Raw genomic sequence first — 21,891 nt, forward strand, 5'->3', positions numbered from 1 at the left:
TTTGAAGGACTTCAACATTAGAATATCTGTTCTTCTATGAATCTGATAAATGATTTCATGTTTTCAATCTTCTTGGTAAAAACTGTTTGAACTGTAGTAAAAGTAGATTGTGCAGCAAAAAGTTTGTATTTTAAAACATGCTTCAAGAAGATAATTATCTAAATATGATCTACTTGTATCATTAATGAATAATCAATGGAATTACAAATTGTGGAAGGACCCAGCTCTTAGCCCATGTTAATAATAGTTAAATTGGAACTGCAAATGGCTAACAGAGTTATAAAACCCTAGATTTTCTGAAAATAGATTTTAACTTCCCTGGAGAAAAGCAGTGCACAAGTGGATATGTGACTGTAATGAAACAAAAAAAAACAAACCAGGAATTTTAAAAACACAGCCCTTGAAGTAAAGGTTGAGCTTTTCACCTTTAAAATAATAGAAGCGAAAGCTACACAGAAATACAGAGATGCAATTGTCAAATGGGGCACTCATAACTAGCCACATTTAAACCTTCCTGTGCTAGGTTGGGTTATGGTGCTGGTCTGAGCACTTTGGTGGTCTGGCATGTAGCACAAGTTCTGTTCCTCCACCCCTATAAAGATGGGATGGAGCGGGGGGAGATTTGTCTCTTTGGATGCTGTTCTTTGATCCCCTTCTAGGCATAGGTTAACCCTTGATAAGATGTCACTTCAAGGCAGGAAACAAAATGTGCTCTTAATGAGGAAGGCACAGCACTCCCACACAGCCGTATTTTTGATACAAACCCATGTAAGTTTGGTAGGGTTGTCCACAGGTTGGCGTTAAAGCTGACGGAGATCTGGGAGATTCTTTTGTGAAATGGGGTGTTTTAGAGACTTCTCCAGTAAGCCTCTGAAACGATCCACTAAGCATGCGTAAATATCAATTTTCAAAGACTTAAAATGTAGCCAAAGCAGAATAAAAGACAAATCTGTTTTACCAGATTTCAGGTTTTCACTCAGAAGCTGGGAATCCTGTTAATCTTCTTCAAACAAACAGACAAGATAGAATTAAAACATCTTCTTAGCAAGTAATACATTTCCTCTCAAAATATATCTTTTCATACAATTTAGCATTTTACTTAATTATTTTAAAAAGCAGTCTGAGACAATGCAAGAGGGGGAAGACTAAAGCTCAGTTATGTGCCTGGCAGAGAAACAAAAAGTAAAAAAAAGTTGTACAGTGTAGTTTTTTAAGCAGCTTTAACAACAGACTTTATTTTGTCTAAACTGAAACAATGCATTTACTAGAAAACAGTCTTTAATAAGTGGCTGCATAAACTTAGAAGTATTAATTGATCCTTCAGAGATCACCCTTTTAAGCTTCTTTTTTTAGAACAGGAAAACACATAGTAAATCCAAACCTGCTTCTGATTAAGTCAGTGAAAGCAGGACTCTGATAAACATTTAGTTTGACAAAATGAATTCAAGATGTTGGGATTATTTCATCCATTTTACTAAGCATTTTTCCTGAATCCTCCATTCACTGAAAGGTAAGATTTTAGTAAGTCTGTTACATCTTCCTGAGAATTTTTTAGGCTAAAGATAAACTAAATGCATCCAGAAAGGTGAATTGAATGACATGTGTTACACAGAAGGTAATGTGCACTTCAATAAGAAAATCACGTAGGGGTATATTAAAATAATCCCTGTGCTTGTTCACACAGGATGAGGCACCCAGGATAAGTAGAATGTATACACATGGTTTTGTGAAACTTTTTATTGGCTTGGATATCTTTTTCATTTTAAGAGACTACCAATAAGTGCAAGATGTCTTTCATTCCTGTGGAGAAAATATGTATTTGTGAATTCACTACTTTTAAAATTGTTTTAGCTAATTAACTTGCCATGTCTGTGAACTGGGATGCCATTTGCTATTGAAAAGAAATTAAGGCAATTAAAATACTTTTCTGCACAGAAAGCTTCATACTCATATGGAACAAAAACTATTCCTTTTACAAAGTTTGATTGTCTATATTCTTTGCCAAGCAAAGGAAAGTCAGTTTTCTGACTAATAGAATTTGATCTGGGTAAGAAAACCTGCTTCATTTGAGTGTGAAAAGGGCTTAAGACAGATACTTCTTAAATACACTAGCTAGGTAAACCAGTGATCTTGCTTATGAAATAATGCTGAAGAATTTGCATCCATGGTGATGATACATGCCTGTCTGAAAAGAAATTATTGTAATTTTCGTGCTTACCAAGAAAAAAAGCATGTGTGAACTTTCTAAGCTGGAACTGCCCATTAGGTATCTGTGGGCTGATCGTACTTCAACAGGAAATCATGACACTTAAAACTGCCAAGTGCACACGTGGGGAGCATTACACTGTATATGCACTGAAACACACATTGTTTATTTTATGCAGCATTCTTCTGCTCCCTTAAATACATACAAGATGGAAACTCACAGACTTTTTTTAACCTTTAGCTGCTATCCTTGTACAGAAACTACTAAACAAAAACTGACAGACTTGTAAACCACTTGAGTGCATTTTATTTCGTCTAACACTGATCATGTTTCCAGTAGACAATAAATATAATGCACTGCTGACAGATGTGTAGAAATGTATATACAATTAGACAAAGAAATTGGGTTCAACGCAGTTCAAATCTCAGTTTATCCCTTTGAATTTCCTTGAATACGACTATAAAATTCTTGCCTGCTGATGCATGTCCTCCAGCAATATCAGTTTTCTCCTGCTCATCCAGATTGCTGCTGGGGAGGCTGCCCTGCCAGTGTTATATCGGTGCATCTCATGGTTGACTTAAGCATTTACCCAAGTAAATGAGATTCTTTTCTTCATGTGCCTTTGGGTAAGGCCTTCGTTCATTTTCCCGGTTGAGATGTAATAATTCATACATTTTCTTGAACATATTCAGGACTCGAAATCTCTGCACTGTGTCTTGGATTAAATGACCACAGTGTGAGGGAAGCTAATGCATCCAAGAGATCAACAGAATTAAGAGCACAAAATGGGAGATAATTTCAGTATCTGGAGGGAAAAAAAAATTCAGACAGCAGACTCATATTTGACAGAAAAGTGGTGGGGTTTTGTTTGAGTTTTCCTCCCACAGAGGAGGACGTGTGGAGCACAGAAGACAGGCAATTTCAAAGTGAAACTTGGAATAAATACTTACAATTCTGGGTGTTGCCTTAATGATTTGCCATTGATTTTCCTGGTCATAATATGAATATGCAGAAGCTGTTGTTCTTACTGAACTATCCCAACTATTCATCTCTTTCCTAGCCATCTCAGTCTTATGCAATGTAACTGGTCTTTTACAGCTCTGTAAGACAATCCTTCTGTTGGCCTTTGTAGTATACATATGGTAAATTGTTCTGTTGCAGATGGTCTGGCAACTTTGCTTATATATAGCAGAAATGTTTCTTTGGGGAAAAAAGTCTGTGTAATTAATTTATAAATGAAGCAGGGAATAGGCAAGCACATACTGCAAATTGATTGCAGTTCCTGGTCTAACAAGAAATGTTCCTCATCTACTTCATCTGCTTTGTCTGAGAAAGGCAGATCTGTTGTCACTGCATGAAATACATCTCCAGGCACCCAGTGTAACTGTGATTCTGAAATCCACTGCAGTCTAAATCCATCTGAAATTTTGCAAACTTCCTAGAAATACTCAAAAGAAAAAAAAGAAAAAAAAAAAAGAAAAGCAAGTGATCTATTAGGAATATACACATTTGTAAGAGTGAAAAATCTTTCAGATGTACATGAAATCCCTGTTTATTCATTTGTATGATCTGTTCCTATGATTTCCTGCAGATGCAGTGACTGCTGGTGTTTGGAATACAGACAATGGGAGGTGGAAGTTCCTATTTTGATTTCCTGTGTAATCGTTGACTTTTCACTCAGTTATTTTCTTCTAAGAAATACCTGTACACCTGCACTTGTCCATTTAGTCCTCTATCTGTCCATCCATATTTGTGCACTATCTCATGCACAACTTTTACAAGCTCTTTGAGCAGTTTCATAAGCCTGTGTCCCTTACCTCATCACACCTAAAGAAAAGTGAAAAATCCTGGTGGTGTTGCTGTTCATATAAAATTATTAGCTACTTTCCTAGGTTTGCTAAAAAGCAAATAAGATGTCAAAGGAACAGGTATCGATTTCTTAATCTGGCTGCATTGCAAATGCTCCATATTGAAAAAAATTATTATAGAAAAATCAGGTTCTTATAGATAGTATCACAATGCATTAATACTGCCACCTTCTTTTTAAACAGGTCTATGGAAATGCAAGATCTAGCCAGTCCTCATAATCTTGTTGGAAGTAGTGATGCACCAGGTAGCTCCAAACTGGATAAATCTAATCTCAGTAGCACATCAGTTACAACAAATGGAACAGGAGGTAAGTATAAGACACTGCTGGCACACAGAAAGTTTTGGCTAGTTTTTAGCTATATGCAATTTTAACATAATTTCAAGAATGACCACAAGCCCATTTATAAATCCAGCAAGAATTATGAAAACATGGCAGTCATATAAATGTAAATCTCTAATTCCAACATCACTTTGATTTGCACCAATTGAAGTAAGAGGCAGAACTGAAATAAGGCGCAAAGGTGAAACAAGGAAAATCTTGGAAAGGTTGATTTGAACAAAGTGTTAAAGGTTTGCTTATACCTGTTGGTAACTTGAAATAATTTCTGTGTCATACTTCATAATTTACTCTTATACTCTTGCGCTACACACATTTTGGGTAAATTAAAATCTCTGGCAAAAGAAATGAATCAAAATTAGGCTTATGTAATTATTTTCATTATGAATTTCATTTCTTGGGAGGTAATTAAAGTTGTCATAAAGAGATTTTTAGATTTTCCTCTGAGGTAACAGGTTATTACTGCTGTATCTGTTACTGTAGGGACAGCACTACCATGCAGCTACATCACAGATACTTGGTTCTGCTGTAGCTGAATTGGAGCAGTGGGAGGCAGGGTACCACATTCTGAGGTACAGTCCTGTTCCCATTAGTTGCCATGAGAGTCACACCATGGATGTGAGTCAAGCTAGAGTTTTAGTCCTGTTTTTTTAAGCTCATACACTGCTGTCTATTTTAACATTTGGCACTAAGAAAATTTTTTTAGTTTGTTCTTTCTGGCCTCAATGTAAAGCATTTTCTTCACTTATCCCTATTTTAAAAAAAGAAAAAGTCTGTCAATGTCAGTAAAAACTATATGGGCCTGTGATGGTAGCAAGACTCTGCAGAGAAAAGCTGAACCGTATTTTTAAATAGAATCTTTGTACTGGCATAAAGAGAAGGGAAAACTTCAAGCCTACCATTAAAGAACACTAATAACCAGATGCCTTTCTATTATGTGTGCATAAATAAACCAGTTAACATAATACAGTGCTGTAAAAGACTTGGTTTAAAGTGCAAAAACACTTACTTGCCTTGGAAGACTATTCAGGTACACTAAAGAGACATTGGAAGAATGAACTGTTATACCATTCCTGTTCTCAGGAGACAACATGACTGTGTTAAATACAGCAGACTGGTTGCTGAGTTGCAGTACTCCCTCCTCTGCAACAAGTATGAGAGACCCTGGTACAGTGCATGTGTGTGGTGGTGTGTCTCCCCGACTGCTGTGTGACATGTGACATCTTTCTTGGTTTGCTGTGTTCTTTTGCTATGTGGTTTGAACATTCTCATGTGGGTTTTTTCCCCACACTTTTTTTTCTACCCCTTCTCAGAGGCTCTTCCCATAGCCAGAAAACTGGTAGAAAGTTGCAATAACTAGTTATCTTGCTATACATTGAAAGTTGTTTGATGAGCAAGGAGAATTTAACCTGCTTATAATTAGCTTAACTGTCTACATACTCTGACTGGGATTGCTTCATAGTGTTCAACATTGCTGGGAATTGCCAGTAGTCAGCATTGATGGAAGTTGGACAAATAGAATTTCCACAGAATGCCCATTTGCTTTCCTTTTGGGTTTAGGTACAGCATTGCATGATTACCTGAGCACAAATCAAGGTTGACATTATTGTTACTAGTCCTACTAGGACTTTCATTATTAATCAAAACTTATGTCTAGTGTGCTACTACTTGCAACTTTCCACTTTACAAACATTTGGCCAAGTTTTCCAAGCTGATGTTTTCATTTATGAGTTTCCTGACATGTATTATTAATTGTCATAAGTTGTAATGATTAATAATAATTCTGTATATGACACCATTACAGTACATATGGGATTAATCATAGGTTTAAACATGCATCACCATGTTTCTCTACAAGTCATTACAAAGGTGCTTAAGCTGTGCAGGTTTGGAATAAAGTTAGGAAGATGTCAAAACCTTTCCTTTAAAAAAAAATCAGAATTACTTTGCCATTTGTAAAACACATATGCATAGAAAATTTACCAAAGAAAAATGTTGACTTGAGCACAAAAGACCATTTGCACTAGAATAACTCATTCCATGCTTCTGCTCAGTTGCAAAAATTTAAGTTTAAGGAACTATGGAGCTAACCTGGTCTGTCAGCTCTGTTACCTGTTCAGCATGTTCAGATAAATGTGGAAAGTAATAATTTAAGTATTTATTGTTAGTAGTGATGTTCTATGAAAGTCTTTGCATTGCTTGCATTAAATCTGATTTTCCATAGGCAGTAGAATGTTTAGAATTGTGTTTCTAATTGCGTATATCCCCTGAAAACTCCCTAAGGTTTGCTAAAATATAGAGAAAAGTCATTCCTATGACAAGCAGTGTGATGTATTGTTTTAAGAGAGCTTTTAATCAGACTTGTTTGCTATAACAGCTATTGTAATTACTAGTCCAGCATCATGAATAGTAGTAACACCCCTTGCCACTAAAACTCTGCATTTATTTTCAGTCCTTAACATAGGGGGACACTTTGGGGGAAAAAAAAAAGAAGAGGTCGGCAGAATAGTAGTCATTTTGATCTGCTAAGTCCTTTCGTCAAGTAAAGAACACATATTGTAGAAGCTGTCATCTCTTGGAGCTGTATTCTGATTTCAACTTAGAATAATGAAGTTTGATGAGATCCCTGGAGGTCAGCTGGCCCAAGTGCTGCTCAGAGCAGGGCCAACTTTGCAGTTAGTTCATGCTGCTCAAGGCAGCATGAATGTTGAATATCTCCAAGATGGAGGTGTACATCCTCTCTGGACACCTGTCCCAGGGCCTGACTCTGCTCATGATGAAGAATTTTCCTCCTGCATCTAATTGGATTTTTCCCTTAGTGCAGCTTGTGTCTCTTCCCACCTGTTATTTCCCAGGACACCTTTTGGGATGAGTGTGCCTTTGTTCTTTGTCATCTTCGTACCTTTCCATTAGATAGCTGCAGGCAGCAATTAGATGTCCCCTCAGCCTTTTCTTCCTCCAGTTTCTTCTATCTGTCCTTGCACATCATATGCCCCAGCACCTGATGATGGTGGTAGTTCTGCTCTGTTAGCATGTTGTCATGGTTTAAGCTCAGCTGGCAACTAAGCACCATGTAGCTGCTTGCTCTATCCCAGCGAAAATCAGGATGTGCAGTTTTTACTGTTAGAAGCACACAAATTTGTTTCCAGCTTGAGATTGCTTTCCATTTTATCTTTACTCTTTCAATATCATAGCAGGTTGACCCTGGCTGCATGCCAGGCACCCACCAAAGCCACTTTATCACTCCCCTCCACAAATAGGCAGGGCAGACAAAATACAACAAAAGGTTCATGAGTTGAGATAAGGACAGGGAGAGATCAGTCACTCAATACTGTCATGGGAAAAACCCCTGGCTGCAGGCACCCACCAAAGCCACTTTATCACCCCCCTCCACAAATAGGCAGGGCAGACAAAATACAACAAAAGGTTCATGAGTTGAGATAAGGACAGGGAGAGATCAGTCACTCAATACTGTCATGGGAAAAACAGACTTTACTTGGGGAAATTATGTGATTTTATTACCAACAAGGTAAGAGCAGGATAATGAGAATATAAAAAAGACCTTAAAAACCCATCCCCCTAACCCTCCTTCCCAACTCTATCTCCTCCCACCCAGCAGTGCAGGGAGATGGGGAGTGGGGGCTATGGTCAGTTCATCACACATTGTTACTACCACTGCTGTCAGGGAGGGGAGTCCTTCCCCTGCTCCAGCATGGAGTCCCTCCCATGGGAGGCAGGTCTCCATGAACTTCTCCAGTGTGAGTCCTTCCCAGGGACTACAGTTCCCCATGAACTGCAGCAGTGTGGGTCACTCTCCACAGGGTGTAGTCCAGTCCCTCAGAAACAGCCTGCTCCAAGCATGGGTCTCCTGCAGGATCATGAGCCCTACCAGGAACTCTGTTCTGGTGTGGGTGTTCTCTCTCCACAGATCTGCAGGTCCCTGCCAGAAGCTGCTCCAGCATGGGCTTCCAACAGGGTCACAGCCTCCTTTCAGGCATCTGCTGGCTCCGGTGTGGGTCTCCTCCATGGGCTACAGGTGGATCTCAGTACCCTGTTAACCTCCATGGGCTGCAGAGGGACAGCTGCTTCACCATGTCTTTACCACAGGCTGCTCTGGTGCCTGGAGTGCCTCCTCCCCCTCCTTCTCTGCTGACCTTGGTGTCTGCATAATTGTTCCTCTCACATGTTCTCACTCCTCTGTCTACAATTATCTCTGTGCAGTAACTCTCTTAAATATATTATCACAGGGGCATTGCTACCACCAATGATTGGCTCAGCTTTGGTGCAGCAGCTGGTCCCTCCTGGAGCCACTGGCATTGGCTTTGTTGGACATTGGGAAGCTTCTAGCAGCTTCTCACAAAAGCCACCCCTGTAGCCCCCCTACTGCCCCTCCCTGGCCCTGCAAACCCAAAACAAATATGTTAACCCCAAAAGCCCCTCATCAACACTGAAAAAATTGAATATTAAAGGTATAGTCTTTAAAGTATTTGTGCAAAATGCTGGTTCAAACTCATAGTCTGCATTATGGTTAGGAAGTTGCCATAGTAGTATCAGAACCATGCTTTATCCCATATGTGGAAAACTTAGGGATGATTCTGTGTTTTTAATTGATATCAGCTTTTATTTTGATTTCAGCTTTAAATGTTCCTGGGTTTTTTCATCTGATGTTAGAACTATTTTTTTTTCCTCAGTTAGCTTTGTGCTTTTTCCCCTCTTGGTTTGATGACATGCTACATTAAAAAATTAGGTAGTAGTCAAAATATCTAGCTACACTGAGGAAAGACCTTGATGAATTCCTTACTGACATAAAACTGAATGCAACAAAGTAGAACTGTTTAAAATGAAGCACATATAAAAATACTTTCTACATGTGTTTTTCAACAAAGCACAGTGCCAGTAAAATATTTGTCCTCAAGTTACCTACAGGAGAGAGTTTCTTTTGGTTTAGATCCTTTTCTGCATGACACAATCTGTTGGTACTGAAGAAAGTGCACTGGCATTAACGAGAACTAGACACAATTCTAAAGTAAACATTTGAATCCATTGCTGAAGTTTTTGTTAAATGTACCAGTTAAGCACATACTGTTTTTCTGGTTGCAATACTGAACATAGGTTTGTAGCTCAGTATGGGCAATAATGAAATACCTTCTTGAATAGAAGGAGATAATGGTAGTAATAACTACTTCTTTTCATGTGGGTAGATATCCACACTTTTCAGAAGTTCATGCAGACATCTGTATGTAGTAATCAGACAATAACTTAATTTAGTTACCTTTCATGTTTCAGGCAACAATACATGTGCCACATGACTGACAGGTTCAGTGGAGGCAATCATTCTGTGACAAATGATCCTTAAGCTTTTTCTTGATGTGTGTTTTGATGATCTGATGAAAATAAAATGGCATCTTTCTCGTGTGGATAGATAAATGGGAATGATTGATTACTCTCATGAATTACTTTGTTCATTTTTGGTAATTTTTGTCATAGGTTTGGGGGTTTTGGGGTTTGCTTTTTTTTATAATGAGAAGATAATATTCAGCAGAATGATAAGGAGTGCACAACAGCCTGAAAAAATGGGGCTAAGATTCTTCCCCACTGATTCCATACTGAATGAATATCTTGCTGCTTGCAGGGAGACTATATGGGTGTGGTAGTTTTACTAAGGGGAAACAAGTTAACATTCAAAAGACACATTCAAATTTTTTTCATCTCGGACAGTAAATGGAAAGAGACAACTGTATAATTTATGCAAGAAGATGCTACGTGGTTTGATTGACCCTGAGACACCCACAGTGGTGCAGGACACTCTCCCTGTCACAGAGACAATACATCCCAGTTTCTCCTGCTTGATCTAAACGGGTTCCCTTTGAAGTCAGCATAGGTCACTTACACAGTTGTAGACATCAGCAGCATCCCACATGACTTTGTGAAATAAAATTCATTAAGCAGTATGACTGGAAATAGGATTTGATTTTGTAGGAGAGGTAATTCACGCAGGGCCTGTCACAGGCAGCTCTACTGGTAGCTGTGCAATTCCCAGTGAGCGCTGTGCTCACAGACACAGGGAAGAATAGCAGAATGGATCTGTAGGTGTTATTCTGGACATCTTTTTGCATGAGAAAGCCAAATTCTTTGTTTACCTTATCCATAATGTTTTCCAATACAGGCTGTAGGAGAGATTACAGACTGTAAGAGAGATGGTGAACTTGAGGGCAGCTCAGGCTGTACTTGGACTAAATTAACTCTGAAAGTACCTCTCTGTCTCAAATAAACATAAAGGGAGATTTGTAGGCACCTTTTATATGCCTAGGTTAGGTGATTTGAATCTGAGGCATAGTTTTCATAGTTTTTAAATACATTGCCAGCTCAGAACACAAAATTTCCCCCTGTCACATGCAGTTGCCAGTGTAGTTAAACATGGATGCAGTGATGTTGACAGATGAGAGCTTTGGTCAGCTTAGCTGATGCTCCTCAGAGGCATCAGGTAACCAGCTGGCAGAAAATGCCTTTCCTTGGCACATGTCATGCCTGCTGTGGGGGCTCTGCCAGCCCAGCTGTCACAGCGAAGGCTTCTTCACAAATCCCAGGCTGCGTCCTCAGAATTTCGATACCTGGCATACAGCTGTGGTAGTGGTTTGTGTATGTTCACAGTGCCACTTCATTCTGTGCTCCTGGACACCAACTGGTCCTGTGGCATCCATAAGCATGTTGCTGATATATATGTGATAAATGTTCGTGCCCAACCCTAAGTGACCTTCACAAAGTAGTTGTGATAACTTGTTGAGGGTTTCTACATTTGCCATTGAGACAGCTAATATAAGCTGCAGTATGTTCTGTACTACTGGGTGGTTCCCAAACTCCATTACAAAAGTCCAAGCCAGATGTTCTGTTCAGGTAACATAATAAAGTATAAAATTCGTATTGCCTCTGTGGTGCTTTCAGTTAGAGCTTGGATGGTAAGACTGCATGACGATCTGTAGGAAATAATTTGTGTTCAGAGTGGACAAACATTTGGTAACCTCTGAGGTAGAAGCTGATGTTGTGGCTGTCATTTGTGTACTGCTCTACTTCTTTGGGGGCCTTTTTCTTTCAAATTTTGCTCTTCATTTATGGAAAATTGCTTGCTGGTGACCTAGCTCAAAAAGCCCCCCACAGACTCTGTAAAAGGGGAAGGGAAAAGGCAGAATGCTGTGAAAGTAATTTGCTTCTATATGAGCATGAAACCATATTACTCTTGTTTTACTTGTCAGGTAAAACTATTTTTGTTATGTGCTACATCCCTTGACATCTAATGTTTCCTTCCTCTCTGCTACTCTTAGGGAATTGTTGGAATCGATTCGATTTAGGTTGAAATCTCTCCAGAAGATATTCCAATTACTAAAACTAATAGATAGACGAATGCACAGATAAAAAGCTATGTAGATGCATGGCCATTCCAGACAGAGCTAGCGTAGATTGCCTCGCTGCAGCGGTAGAGTGAAGGTTGAAGCTGTTGCATGCATGCTTGTTCTAGCTGGACTACCTCTAGTGAGACTGGCATGAGGACTCCAGTACAAATTTAGAAGTAAAATCTCATGTCTACTTATTCTTCTATGTAGTGTCTCTTCTTGCAGTCAAAACAGAACCCATGAACAACAGTGAAACAGCAACAACAACTGGAGATGGATCGCTTGACACATTTACTGGGTCAGGTAAAGCCATAAAAAGATCACATTCTGTTAGATGCATGTTAATGTAGCATTTAATAACCTTCACTAATGAACATTGCACTGCATGGAAGCAATCTTGAAAAGATGTCAATAAAGTAACATTTATAATAGTAATAGTAATAATAATAACAATATGAATAATAGCCTTTTGATTTTTGTAAATGCAGCTTCGCAATTTACATGAGGCGTGATCTTAAGCTTTAGTGATGTTGATAATAGGATTGCTATATGCAAAATTCTTATAGTAGTACTGTTATTGTGGTGCTGTAGATTTTTTCTCAAGGTTAGCCTTGTATGATCTTAGGAAGACAAAATGGATTGTATTTGTAACAGCCATGCTAATTTGTAAAATTTTAAATCTTAAAGGTTATATCTAAGTGGCAACCTTTTTAATTCTATCAGCAGTGTGTTAGTGTAAACATCAACCAGATTGCCATGTTACTTGCTTTTCATGAAAAGAAAGTCTATATTTTACTTTAAATAACGGTAAGTTTCAATTACTACTTAAAAAAATTCAGCAGTTTTTAAGTAGATCCCTATAAATTATTAAAAAGTGATGAACTGTGGAAAAGTACTGATAATCTGCCTTCTAATCATTAAGTTGAATCCTGCTAATACTGGCAAGGAGAGGAGGAAGAATAAATTTTGCATCTGTAAATTTCAGTTCAGTAATGGCTTGACTGAAAAGTCACTGAAGCCAGGAATCACCACACTACACTGATGGTGCTATTACTTTGGTAGACTTAGGTAGTCAAACCCTATTTACAATATTTTGGAAATCACAATGTTTCTGATCATTAAAATATTTTAAAAATTGAGTGTATGTTTCTGGAATTGTCTTTTAGGCATCACTTTTACTCCAAAGTTGATTATTCAGAGAAATATTTATAACAAATTTAATGCCTGAAGAAAAGATCTGTAGTGAAATGTAAGGCAAGCACATACTATTTCTGATTAGAAAAAATGAAAATATTGTTCTCATTATAATTGTACTCAAGGGAACTCCATCAACTTAAAGTCTAACAAGTTTTTTCACTATGTTGTTACCTACTGCTAAAATGCTATTAGTAATGATTACAGATTATAAAATGTCCAACCATATATATGATTTTCTCATTGTTGGTGAAACTTTTCTCAGCTTCTGCCATGTATTTAAGACAGTTGAGTTGTATTTCATGTGTAAAACATGGCTAAGGCAACATTCTCATGAAGGGATGCCAAAAATTGCAGTCTGCAGTTCAGGGTTATATAGCTAAGTAACATCTTGATTTCCCCAGGTGCCACTCACCTGTCAGATTCCACTGACTTCAAAAGAAGTGTTGAGATCTCAACACTTTGGATATTTGGAAAGTTGGTGCCTCCCAAAAAAAGAAGCAGGAATTTGAGCCTTCCTTTTTTTGCCTGCTAGCCACCTGCATACTCAAAAGAAATATGAACCTGATTCTCAGCTTAGGCCACAAACTCAAGCATTAAATGGGTACAGTCATTCACAGTGGGAAATCAATAGTCTGCCTGTCTAGGTGATGTGCAGTCTTCATCATCAGAGTGAGATGCAGAGCTGCCTCCATAATGCATTGAGCCTTTCATGAAGATTGAATACATTACTTTCATGATTGCCTTTTACAGGTAATTGCAAATTGAAGAATTTGGTTGACTCTAGTTTTGTAGGGAAAAAAACTCTCAAAACACAGTATTTCACTGATTTTTTTAACCTGAGTGGTCATCTGGGAAGTTTAACAAGTTGCCAAAGACAATAAATACTGAAAGATGAGACATGGGTGAAAACAGAACTCCTGGTGATGAGACCCATTTGAGACTCTGCCATCAGACTCAGAAATCCTCTCCATCTAATACTCTACCCATTAAAATTGATTTCCATGCTCCAAGGGCAATCAAAACACATGACCTGCCCTGGAACTGAGCAGAAGGCTGAACAAGCCCTGTGGGGTGTAAAGTAGTCAGGTCTGTCCCTAATGACCAGCTGTAACACAGAAAGTGGTGGTCAGATAGATTGTGTGAGGTATAGGGCAAGAGAGACAGATTAGACTTCACAGAAAACTGTGATTCTGTGAATTGTCAATTGAGAAGTTGAAAAGATAAAGCACATAGATCTTTCGAATTTAGGATGATAGTTGCCCCAGTGGCCTTGCCCAGGCTGCTGTTAGGATTGAGCAAGCTCCTGCTCAGGGCTGCAGCTCATGCTTAGGGCTCTGCTTCCCCTGTCCTACAGAGCTGCCCTGGGAGCCCCTCTTAGTATGGCTTACTGAGCTGAAGAGTCACGCTGTACACTCCCATTTCTGCTCTTTTTCCTTCAGAGAAGGTCAGTTGGTAATTCAGATCAGTGAAGCTTTGTAGTGATGCAGCAGACTCCCATTGGGGTGGGCAATCACAGGATGTGGAGAGGTGCACAACCTTGAACTGAGATAGATAGAGATTGTGACATTATTTAAATGACGTCCTTTTAACTTAACCTTTTTGCACAGAATTTTTCAAACATGTAATCAAAAAATACAAAATTCCAGCCTGAACACAATGTATGCTATTAAAACAGTTAATGGTCATTTAAACCCTGCACAGCTACCTTGGCCAGTTGAGCTAAGGGAGTACCTGGCCAGAGCTGGCTGTCACCTTCTTGTGCCCTCTGTGAAACAGCATTTGTGGGGACTGGAATATGCCCTCAGTGTCATAGGGGAACTGGAGAGGTCAAGGGCCTTATACCTGCCCCCTGGTAAATTTAAGTAGCAAAGTTTTAGGAATATTTGAGTTTTTCTGAGAAAAAAAGAGTTTTGTTTTTTTTTTTTTCTTAATATAAGCAACACAAACCATCATTTAGCTCTATTCTGGCTATATAAAGTGGCACAGTTACAAAACCCATGGCAACCTGCCTCCACCATCTCCTCCATTGCCAATAGTCCCTAGAAGTAGGGTTAGGAGGCCATAGAGAAGCCAAAGTTGTTTAAGTTTGATAACCCTTAGAATTGCCAGTCTGATCTATGAGATACAGGTGTAATCCACAGGCTTCAGTCAGTCATAATGTTCTGTTACAATCAGTCTTAGACCCTGTGTTTCTTAAACTCATAGACTAAAATGTAATGCACAGATCGCTGGGACAAGTTACAGACAATGAGTGAAAGGAACAGATTTTTTAGTCTTGCCTCTTTTTGTCTTTCTTCCATACAACTGGTAGTATCATCAGGGAAAATTGCGGGGAAAAAGGATATTTAAACCCAGACACATTCCAAAAGTATTCTATTTTCTTTTCTGAATAAAATAAAATAAGGTATATGCAGAAAGAGTGAAAAAACAGGCAGGACATTTTTTACTGACAAACAGTTTTTTATAGCTTAAGTGATAGAAATTAATAGCAACTAATTTTTTGTAGTTTACATAAGGTGTGGTGGCATGGTAAATGCGCTTTAATCAAACTGATTAGTCGGTGAGCTCTCATCCAGCAAATGATCAGACAAAAATTGTAGTACTACAGGTAAAAAACATCCTGTAAGCCAATAATGGATCACAAAAGTTGCTTGCCCTGAGAATCACCAAGGTCAGTCTGCTAGCTATTGCTTGTCTTTAGAAAGGTCAAAGGGATACAACACGTAAGACTAATTACTCATCAAACCTTAAATAAATAAGAGCATCCCTTAGAGTTTTATAGATTGATTATACTGATAGACAGAGCTATAGGTTTGTCTAACTCTGGGAATAGCTGCCTGCACATGTAGCAGATTGCTCTGTGAGTTGACCTTAAACCATGGAAAGTCATTCTTAAAAAAACAAGAATATCCACATAAAATGAAATTTAGCAGATTTCCATCACAGGCAAACCCTCAGCATCTTTTCAATCAGCAACTTGTTTATGAAATCTGGTGCACATATTTTAAAAGTTATCCAGTTCTTCTTTACTTTCAAGCCATACTCAACTGCACATTTTAAAAAGCAGTTAATTGTTTTTCTTCTACTGTATTTTCCTTTTAAGTCCTACACATTCTAAATTTATTTAAGCAAGGTTTAAAAATATGAAGTTCTGCATATGTTCAAAGCAATAGATCTGAAAGATGTTAATTAGGCCTGGATGTAGAAATATATCATGTTTCATAAAATAGTTAGGAACCTAAACCTATTTGTCACTTATATAATTCTGAATGTTCATTTCTACTACCATTACGAATAACTCAGGAAGAGGGTACACTTTGAAGTACAACTATGATTGATTAGACTGAAGAAATTCCAGTACTTCATTGTGTACTACTTTAATCTTTTGAAAAGTGAATGAACAGCAGATGGCCTAATAAAGACACTCTGTATGTTTGCCCAGTATGGATTTGCTCTGAAGGGATTGGTTCAACACTTTAGAGTACATATATTTGGAATCCATCTGTCTTAGTCAAGACAGATGGCTAAAGGAAAGAGAAACTTCGAAACACTTGGAATTAATCCAGTATGAGCACCACTTCTAAATGAAATTTTAATGGGATATGACTATTGTTCAGTTAGCTTTCTTGGAGGAATGCAGCTGTGAATAGTATAGACATACACAATTTGAATGGCTACTGAACAGTACTATTTATGTGTACTTTGAAATGAAAATATTCTTGTTAGTGGATACCTTCTAATCGGCCTGTTTATAAAGAATAGTATATTCTTTATAATGTTCCAGTGTTCAATCCAGTATCTTCCATCACCTAAGCTAACTAAAATTAGTCACACCCATATAAAACATGCTTTTCCTCTCCAGTATTAAAATTGAACTTGTTAATGTGAGACTTTAAAGGTATGTGTACGTTATTTCAATCCCATGCAATACCATATATTAAATCACAAGATTCTTTTTTAATACCCCTTTTAATGCAACTTGCAAATTTGAAAGATTTACAGAAAGATTATCATAGATGATGTATGAAATGTATGACTCTTCAGCATACTCAGAAATGTGTCACGCTAGCTGAAAAAGCATAACACACCCATGCTAACTAAGGAACTGTGCACAACAATGAATGATTTGAGAGTTTTTTAATTTTTGTATTAAGATGTTGCATTTAGGTGACATCTGCTTCCTTGAAAAGCTGTCAATTTCAATAAGCTTCTCTGCTAATGTTGCTGCATTAGTGTTCAGACTGTTGGGCTGTATTGGTCTTACAGTGTTCCTAACTGCTCAATTCTTGTTTTCTGTTTTGCAGTAATAACAAGTAGCGGCTACAGTCCAAGATCAGCGCACCAGTACTCTCCACAGATATATCCCTCCAAGTTAGTGTCTGCACTTCTTCTAGTCTTTTATAGGGAATTGACCTTGGCTGTAGGCAGTTCTGTGGTTTGCTGCAAACAAGTGTTCAGCAGCAGAAGAAACAGAGTAAAAGGAAAACTCTTAAGCCTCAGTACTGACTCCAGTACTGGCTCCCTCTCCAACTTTTTATTTCCTCAAGTGTGTACAGAGTAAGATCCTGCTCTGTGCCGTATTCCTGCACAAGAAATACCCTTGAATATCTGCACACAACAGAAGGAAAAAAATCAGACTATTATGTTCTCAGACATCAACCTCTTGACAGTGCTGGCAATATCTACAGACATATTTTGAAGGAGGCAGTTTATATTTCGAAATCACAACTACATGAGCAAATTGCATACGGGGAGGTAACCCTGTCCCCGTCCCTCCCAGTGCCAGCATTGCCAAACACTTCCAAGCATTCCACTATCATGAACCACCCTTTTCTCATCCCTCTCTGATAAGATTTAAAAAGCAAATATATCAGATTAGCTTGTCATTTCATTATTTTTAAGCTAATGTTATTAGGAATAGAAAATTTCTTTGGTTTTGTTTGTTTGTTGTGTTTGGGGGGATTTTTTTGAGGAAAACAGACTTGGGCAATCACATGAATGCACGTGTGGGAACTTTAGGAAACACCATGGAAGATCTTGTCCAAAAGTGCTGCAGTTGGTAGTTTATTAGGTGGCTTGTCCTATGATCAGTGTTGTGCACAAGGGTGCTTGATTCCAGTATGCCAATTATTTCCATGTATTTGACACAGCTACCTGTGTGACTTTGATAAAGAGAAAACATTGAGACTGTAGCCAATAAGGCTCTTTCAGGTTTTTCAAGAAATTTGTATGTTGGTAACCAATTTTCACTGATACAGAAAGTAGGTGCCTGAACTAAAAAGAGCCCTCATTCCTCTTAAAACATGTTTTGGCAAATTCTATCAGATACTTTGATTGCCAAATACATTACAATGTTTAATAGGATTTTTAATCTACTGTTATAATTTGTTGGCATCTAAATTAATAAGCAATCCTTTTCTGATAGTAGATGCTGCCAACTGGGCTGAACTAATTAGAAAGAAAAAAAATTAAAAAAATAGAATCTGAAATTTAGTCATGGCTTTTAATGGCCAGGTTTCAGTTAGTGTAATTCTGCAGAGTGTGTTTATTCAAATCTTGGTCCATAAAGTCTTATTTGACTTACAAAACAATCCAAGACAAATGTTTCTCTGTATATTTTTGCAACTCTGGAGGGCAAAAATTTAAAATTTGATTTTATTCAATCTTTCTATTAAACCCCAATATTCATAAATAAAGGACCATTTTTATTTCCATTCTATTTCCCTGGCCCATATTTTCCAAACATTTAAAGCCCATCTGGTTACCAAAGTATTGCCGTCAGTGTTTTTCATGCCACTCTCAAATGGCACGACCCATCTCCCATTGAAGCTAAAGACTTGATGTCTGTTGAACCAGAACCTACACTGAGGACATAATGTACTAGCTTTAACATTCACCTCTTTATTCCCTATATTCTTCTCATCCAAGTTTCCCTCCACTGGATTAGAAAAGCATGGGGGCTTTTCTAATTTAAGCATGCTGATCTTGGCTGAAAGGGGTCTAATACATACAAAGCCATGCAGCAGTGGCACATCCCACCTAGAACTGGACACAGTAGCTTAAGCCTTAAATTGCAGTGATGGGACAGCACAAAATATTCACCGTGCCTTGGGGAATGTGAGACAGAATGTTTTTCAACTTATTTCTGTGGGGGATGGAATAAATCCCAGAAGAGGAGCACTTGGCAGAATAATGTGCCTTTGGACATCTTTAAACCTTTTTCTTTACTTTATTGCTTGAATCAACATACAAAGTATTTGTTGCCACAGTAATGCTATTTTTCCTGATATTTAGGCCCTATCCACACATTCTTTCTACACCAGCAGCTCAAACAATGTCTGCCTATGCCGGACAAACCCAGTATTCAGGAATGCAGCAACCAGCGGTCTATACAGCCTACTCACAGACAGGACAGCCATACAGCTTACCCACTTACGGTATTTGACCTCTTATTACTACACTTTATGTAGAAGTAAAATCAATGCTGGCATGAATGTCTTTTGCTTTCTGCTTTGTTTTCCCAACTGTAAGAAAATATTTTAAAGAATCAGTTGAAAATTAATTTCTTATACAGATTTGGGTGTAATGTTGCCAGGCATCAAGACAGAAAGTGGGCTCTCACAGACCCAATCACCGCTGCAGAGCGGGTGCCTCAGTTACAGCCCAGGGTTTTCCACCCCACAGCCAGGCCAAACACCCTACTCTTATCAGATGCCAGGTGAGTGGCCACCTCTGAAATTTAAAGCTAAGTATTTATTTCCAGTACTAATACACATATGTGTGGTCATTTTGATAATATGTTAGTTTAGATCTGCTCATGCACTGTAGTCCATATTTGCACCTTCTGTTGGTTTCTTTATGGAGTGAAATCACATGGCAGGACTCAACGCATTTGTTGTATCTATTGGTGTATACAAGCCACTTTTCCTTGTCTTCTTGTTTGTGAGTATGACATAATTTGACTCTTGTTTCTCTTTGGATTAATGTAATTTGTTAGAACTCCTTAATTCATATTTATTCTTTTATTTGCTGTTCAATTAATAATTCACTTATTACCCCTTTGATCATTTTTATCATTTTTAAGCTTCTTATACAATGGTTAATCTTTCGAATATTACAAATCACAATATGAATCATCTGATTTATGCTGAAAACAAGGACATGCCTGATTACAGATCTATTAAAAACACACGGATCATTAAATAGTCTTTGAATAGTTTTTTGTTTTGTGAACATGCTAAAGTGTTAGAAATGAAGGCAAAAGAGAAAAAAATATTTGCGGAGAGGCAGGACTGCAATAAATTGAAAAATGCTTTCTCAGTCGGTGAGATGATTTACTGCTAATATCCTCCTTGCATGGTGTGAAGAGGAATGTATGCCTGTATGTGTGGAAGTAGCACTTTGTTTCTTTTAAAGTTTCATTACAATATTTTATTATTTAAACAGAAAATATAAGGGTTTTTTTCTTCTGATTCATCTGCATCTTAACATGGATTAATTCTGTTTAGAATTTTATTTTGATTCACAAGCAAGTTCTAACGGTTAATTGTATTTTTTAATTTTAGGTTCTAGTTTTACACCATCATCCACTATTTATGCAAACAATTCTGTTTCAAATTCTACAAACTTCAATAGTTCACAACAGGTATGAATATTAACATCTTTATTTGCCAGTTACAAAAGGACTTACATAACTCCAACGACAGCATGTTATTTTGATTTAGATCTGTTATATTGAATGAGATTCACTGTTGTGCAATGCTGTTTGCTGTGGAATGTGATCAAAATCCCCGTGGAAGCCTAGTTACATCTTTGGCACTTAAATACTTCAGCAACTTCCCTGTGGTCTTTTAGTAAATATCCTTAAATTAAAAACAAAACAATTAAATATTCTTAAATTTTAAAAACTGCTAAACTAAGCCATCAAAATGCTTGTAAAAGTTATATGATTGTACACTTAGAAATAATTAATGGAAAAAATTCACTTATTACAGTACCTAACTAAGTGTTCTGGTGCATTCACTGTTTTAGGATTATCCATCATACACAGCTTTTGGCCAAAATCAGTATGCACAGTATTACTCAGCATCAACATATGGTGCATATATGACCTCAAACAACACAGCTGATGGCACTTCTTCATCATCGTCAACCTACCAGTTACAGGACTCTCTCCCTGGCTTGACTAGTCAACCAGGTACAGATCTACATTCAGGTGAAAAAAAATTTTGTGTTTTATTCTCTACCTGTATAAAGACAAGATTTCCACCTTGCACTGACTGAATGCCTTGTTTGGATATTGGTATTTTAAGCTCACGCCTTTCAGAAAGCTTTATCATGTAAACTAGCCAAAATAACCTTTTTTTTTCTGTTTAGTTAGGAAACCTGTCTAGTTTGTTTGCTAGTTAAATAAAGTTTTTTGCTGGCTGAGATGGTTGTCAGTATTACTGACAGTGGAACATTCCTGTTTCCACCTACACATTCTGAAGTATTGCTATAAAGAATTTAAAACAAGATACCGTTGTTCGTTTAATCATGCTCCAGTCATGCTAGCAAGAGCACATAGACTTTATTCAAATGCATACAAGACATGCATGTTAATTCGCCAATTTATGTAACTAGAAATAGAGAAAGCGGTTATTAGCACAAGTCTCTGAAAAAAAAAAAACAGTATTGGAAGTAAAGAGCATTCTCAGGAGATGGGGAGGATCCCTTCGCCTGCCCAGCCCTGCCCTCTGGTGCACAGCCACCACAGCGCAGTGGTTTGTTACTTGTGTTCTTCGAGCAGCCTCTTCCAGGGACACTGGCTTCACTCAAGCAGTGTGGGTACTGCCTGCTTTACCCACAGACTGCGAACGTTTCTAAAAAGATTAACAAACTGGCTTTTGGATCAG

General features: G+C 37.9%; 1 protein-coding gene across 1 annotated transcript; it reads left to right on the plus strand.

Annotated features, from left to right (window-relative positions):
- Positions 1-4,257: 4,257 nt before the first annotated feature.
- Positions 4,258-21,212, plus strand: LOC103800229 (eyes absent homolog 4-like; the record flags this gene model as incomplete). The annotated part of the gene is made up of 8 exons (XM_009072598.1): positions 4,258-4,382; positions 5,496-5,564; positions 12,011-12,103; positions 17,302-17,368; positions 19,292-19,434; positions 19,572-19,715; positions 20,563-20,642; positions 21,029-21,212. Coding segments are annotated over 8 exons (905 nt in total), but the record flags the coding sequence as incomplete, so codon positions are not given.
- Positions 21,213-21,891: the final 679 nt, after the last annotated feature.

The sequence above is a fragment of the Acanthisitta chloris genome, unplaced genomic scaffold, assembly GCF_000695815.1.
Source record: "Acanthisitta chloris isolate BGI_N310 unplaced genomic scaffold, ASM69581v1 scaffold5814, whole genome shotgun sequence".
NCBI lineage: Eukaryota > Metazoa > Chordata > Aves > Passeriformes > Acanthisittidae > Acanthisitta > Acanthisitta chloris.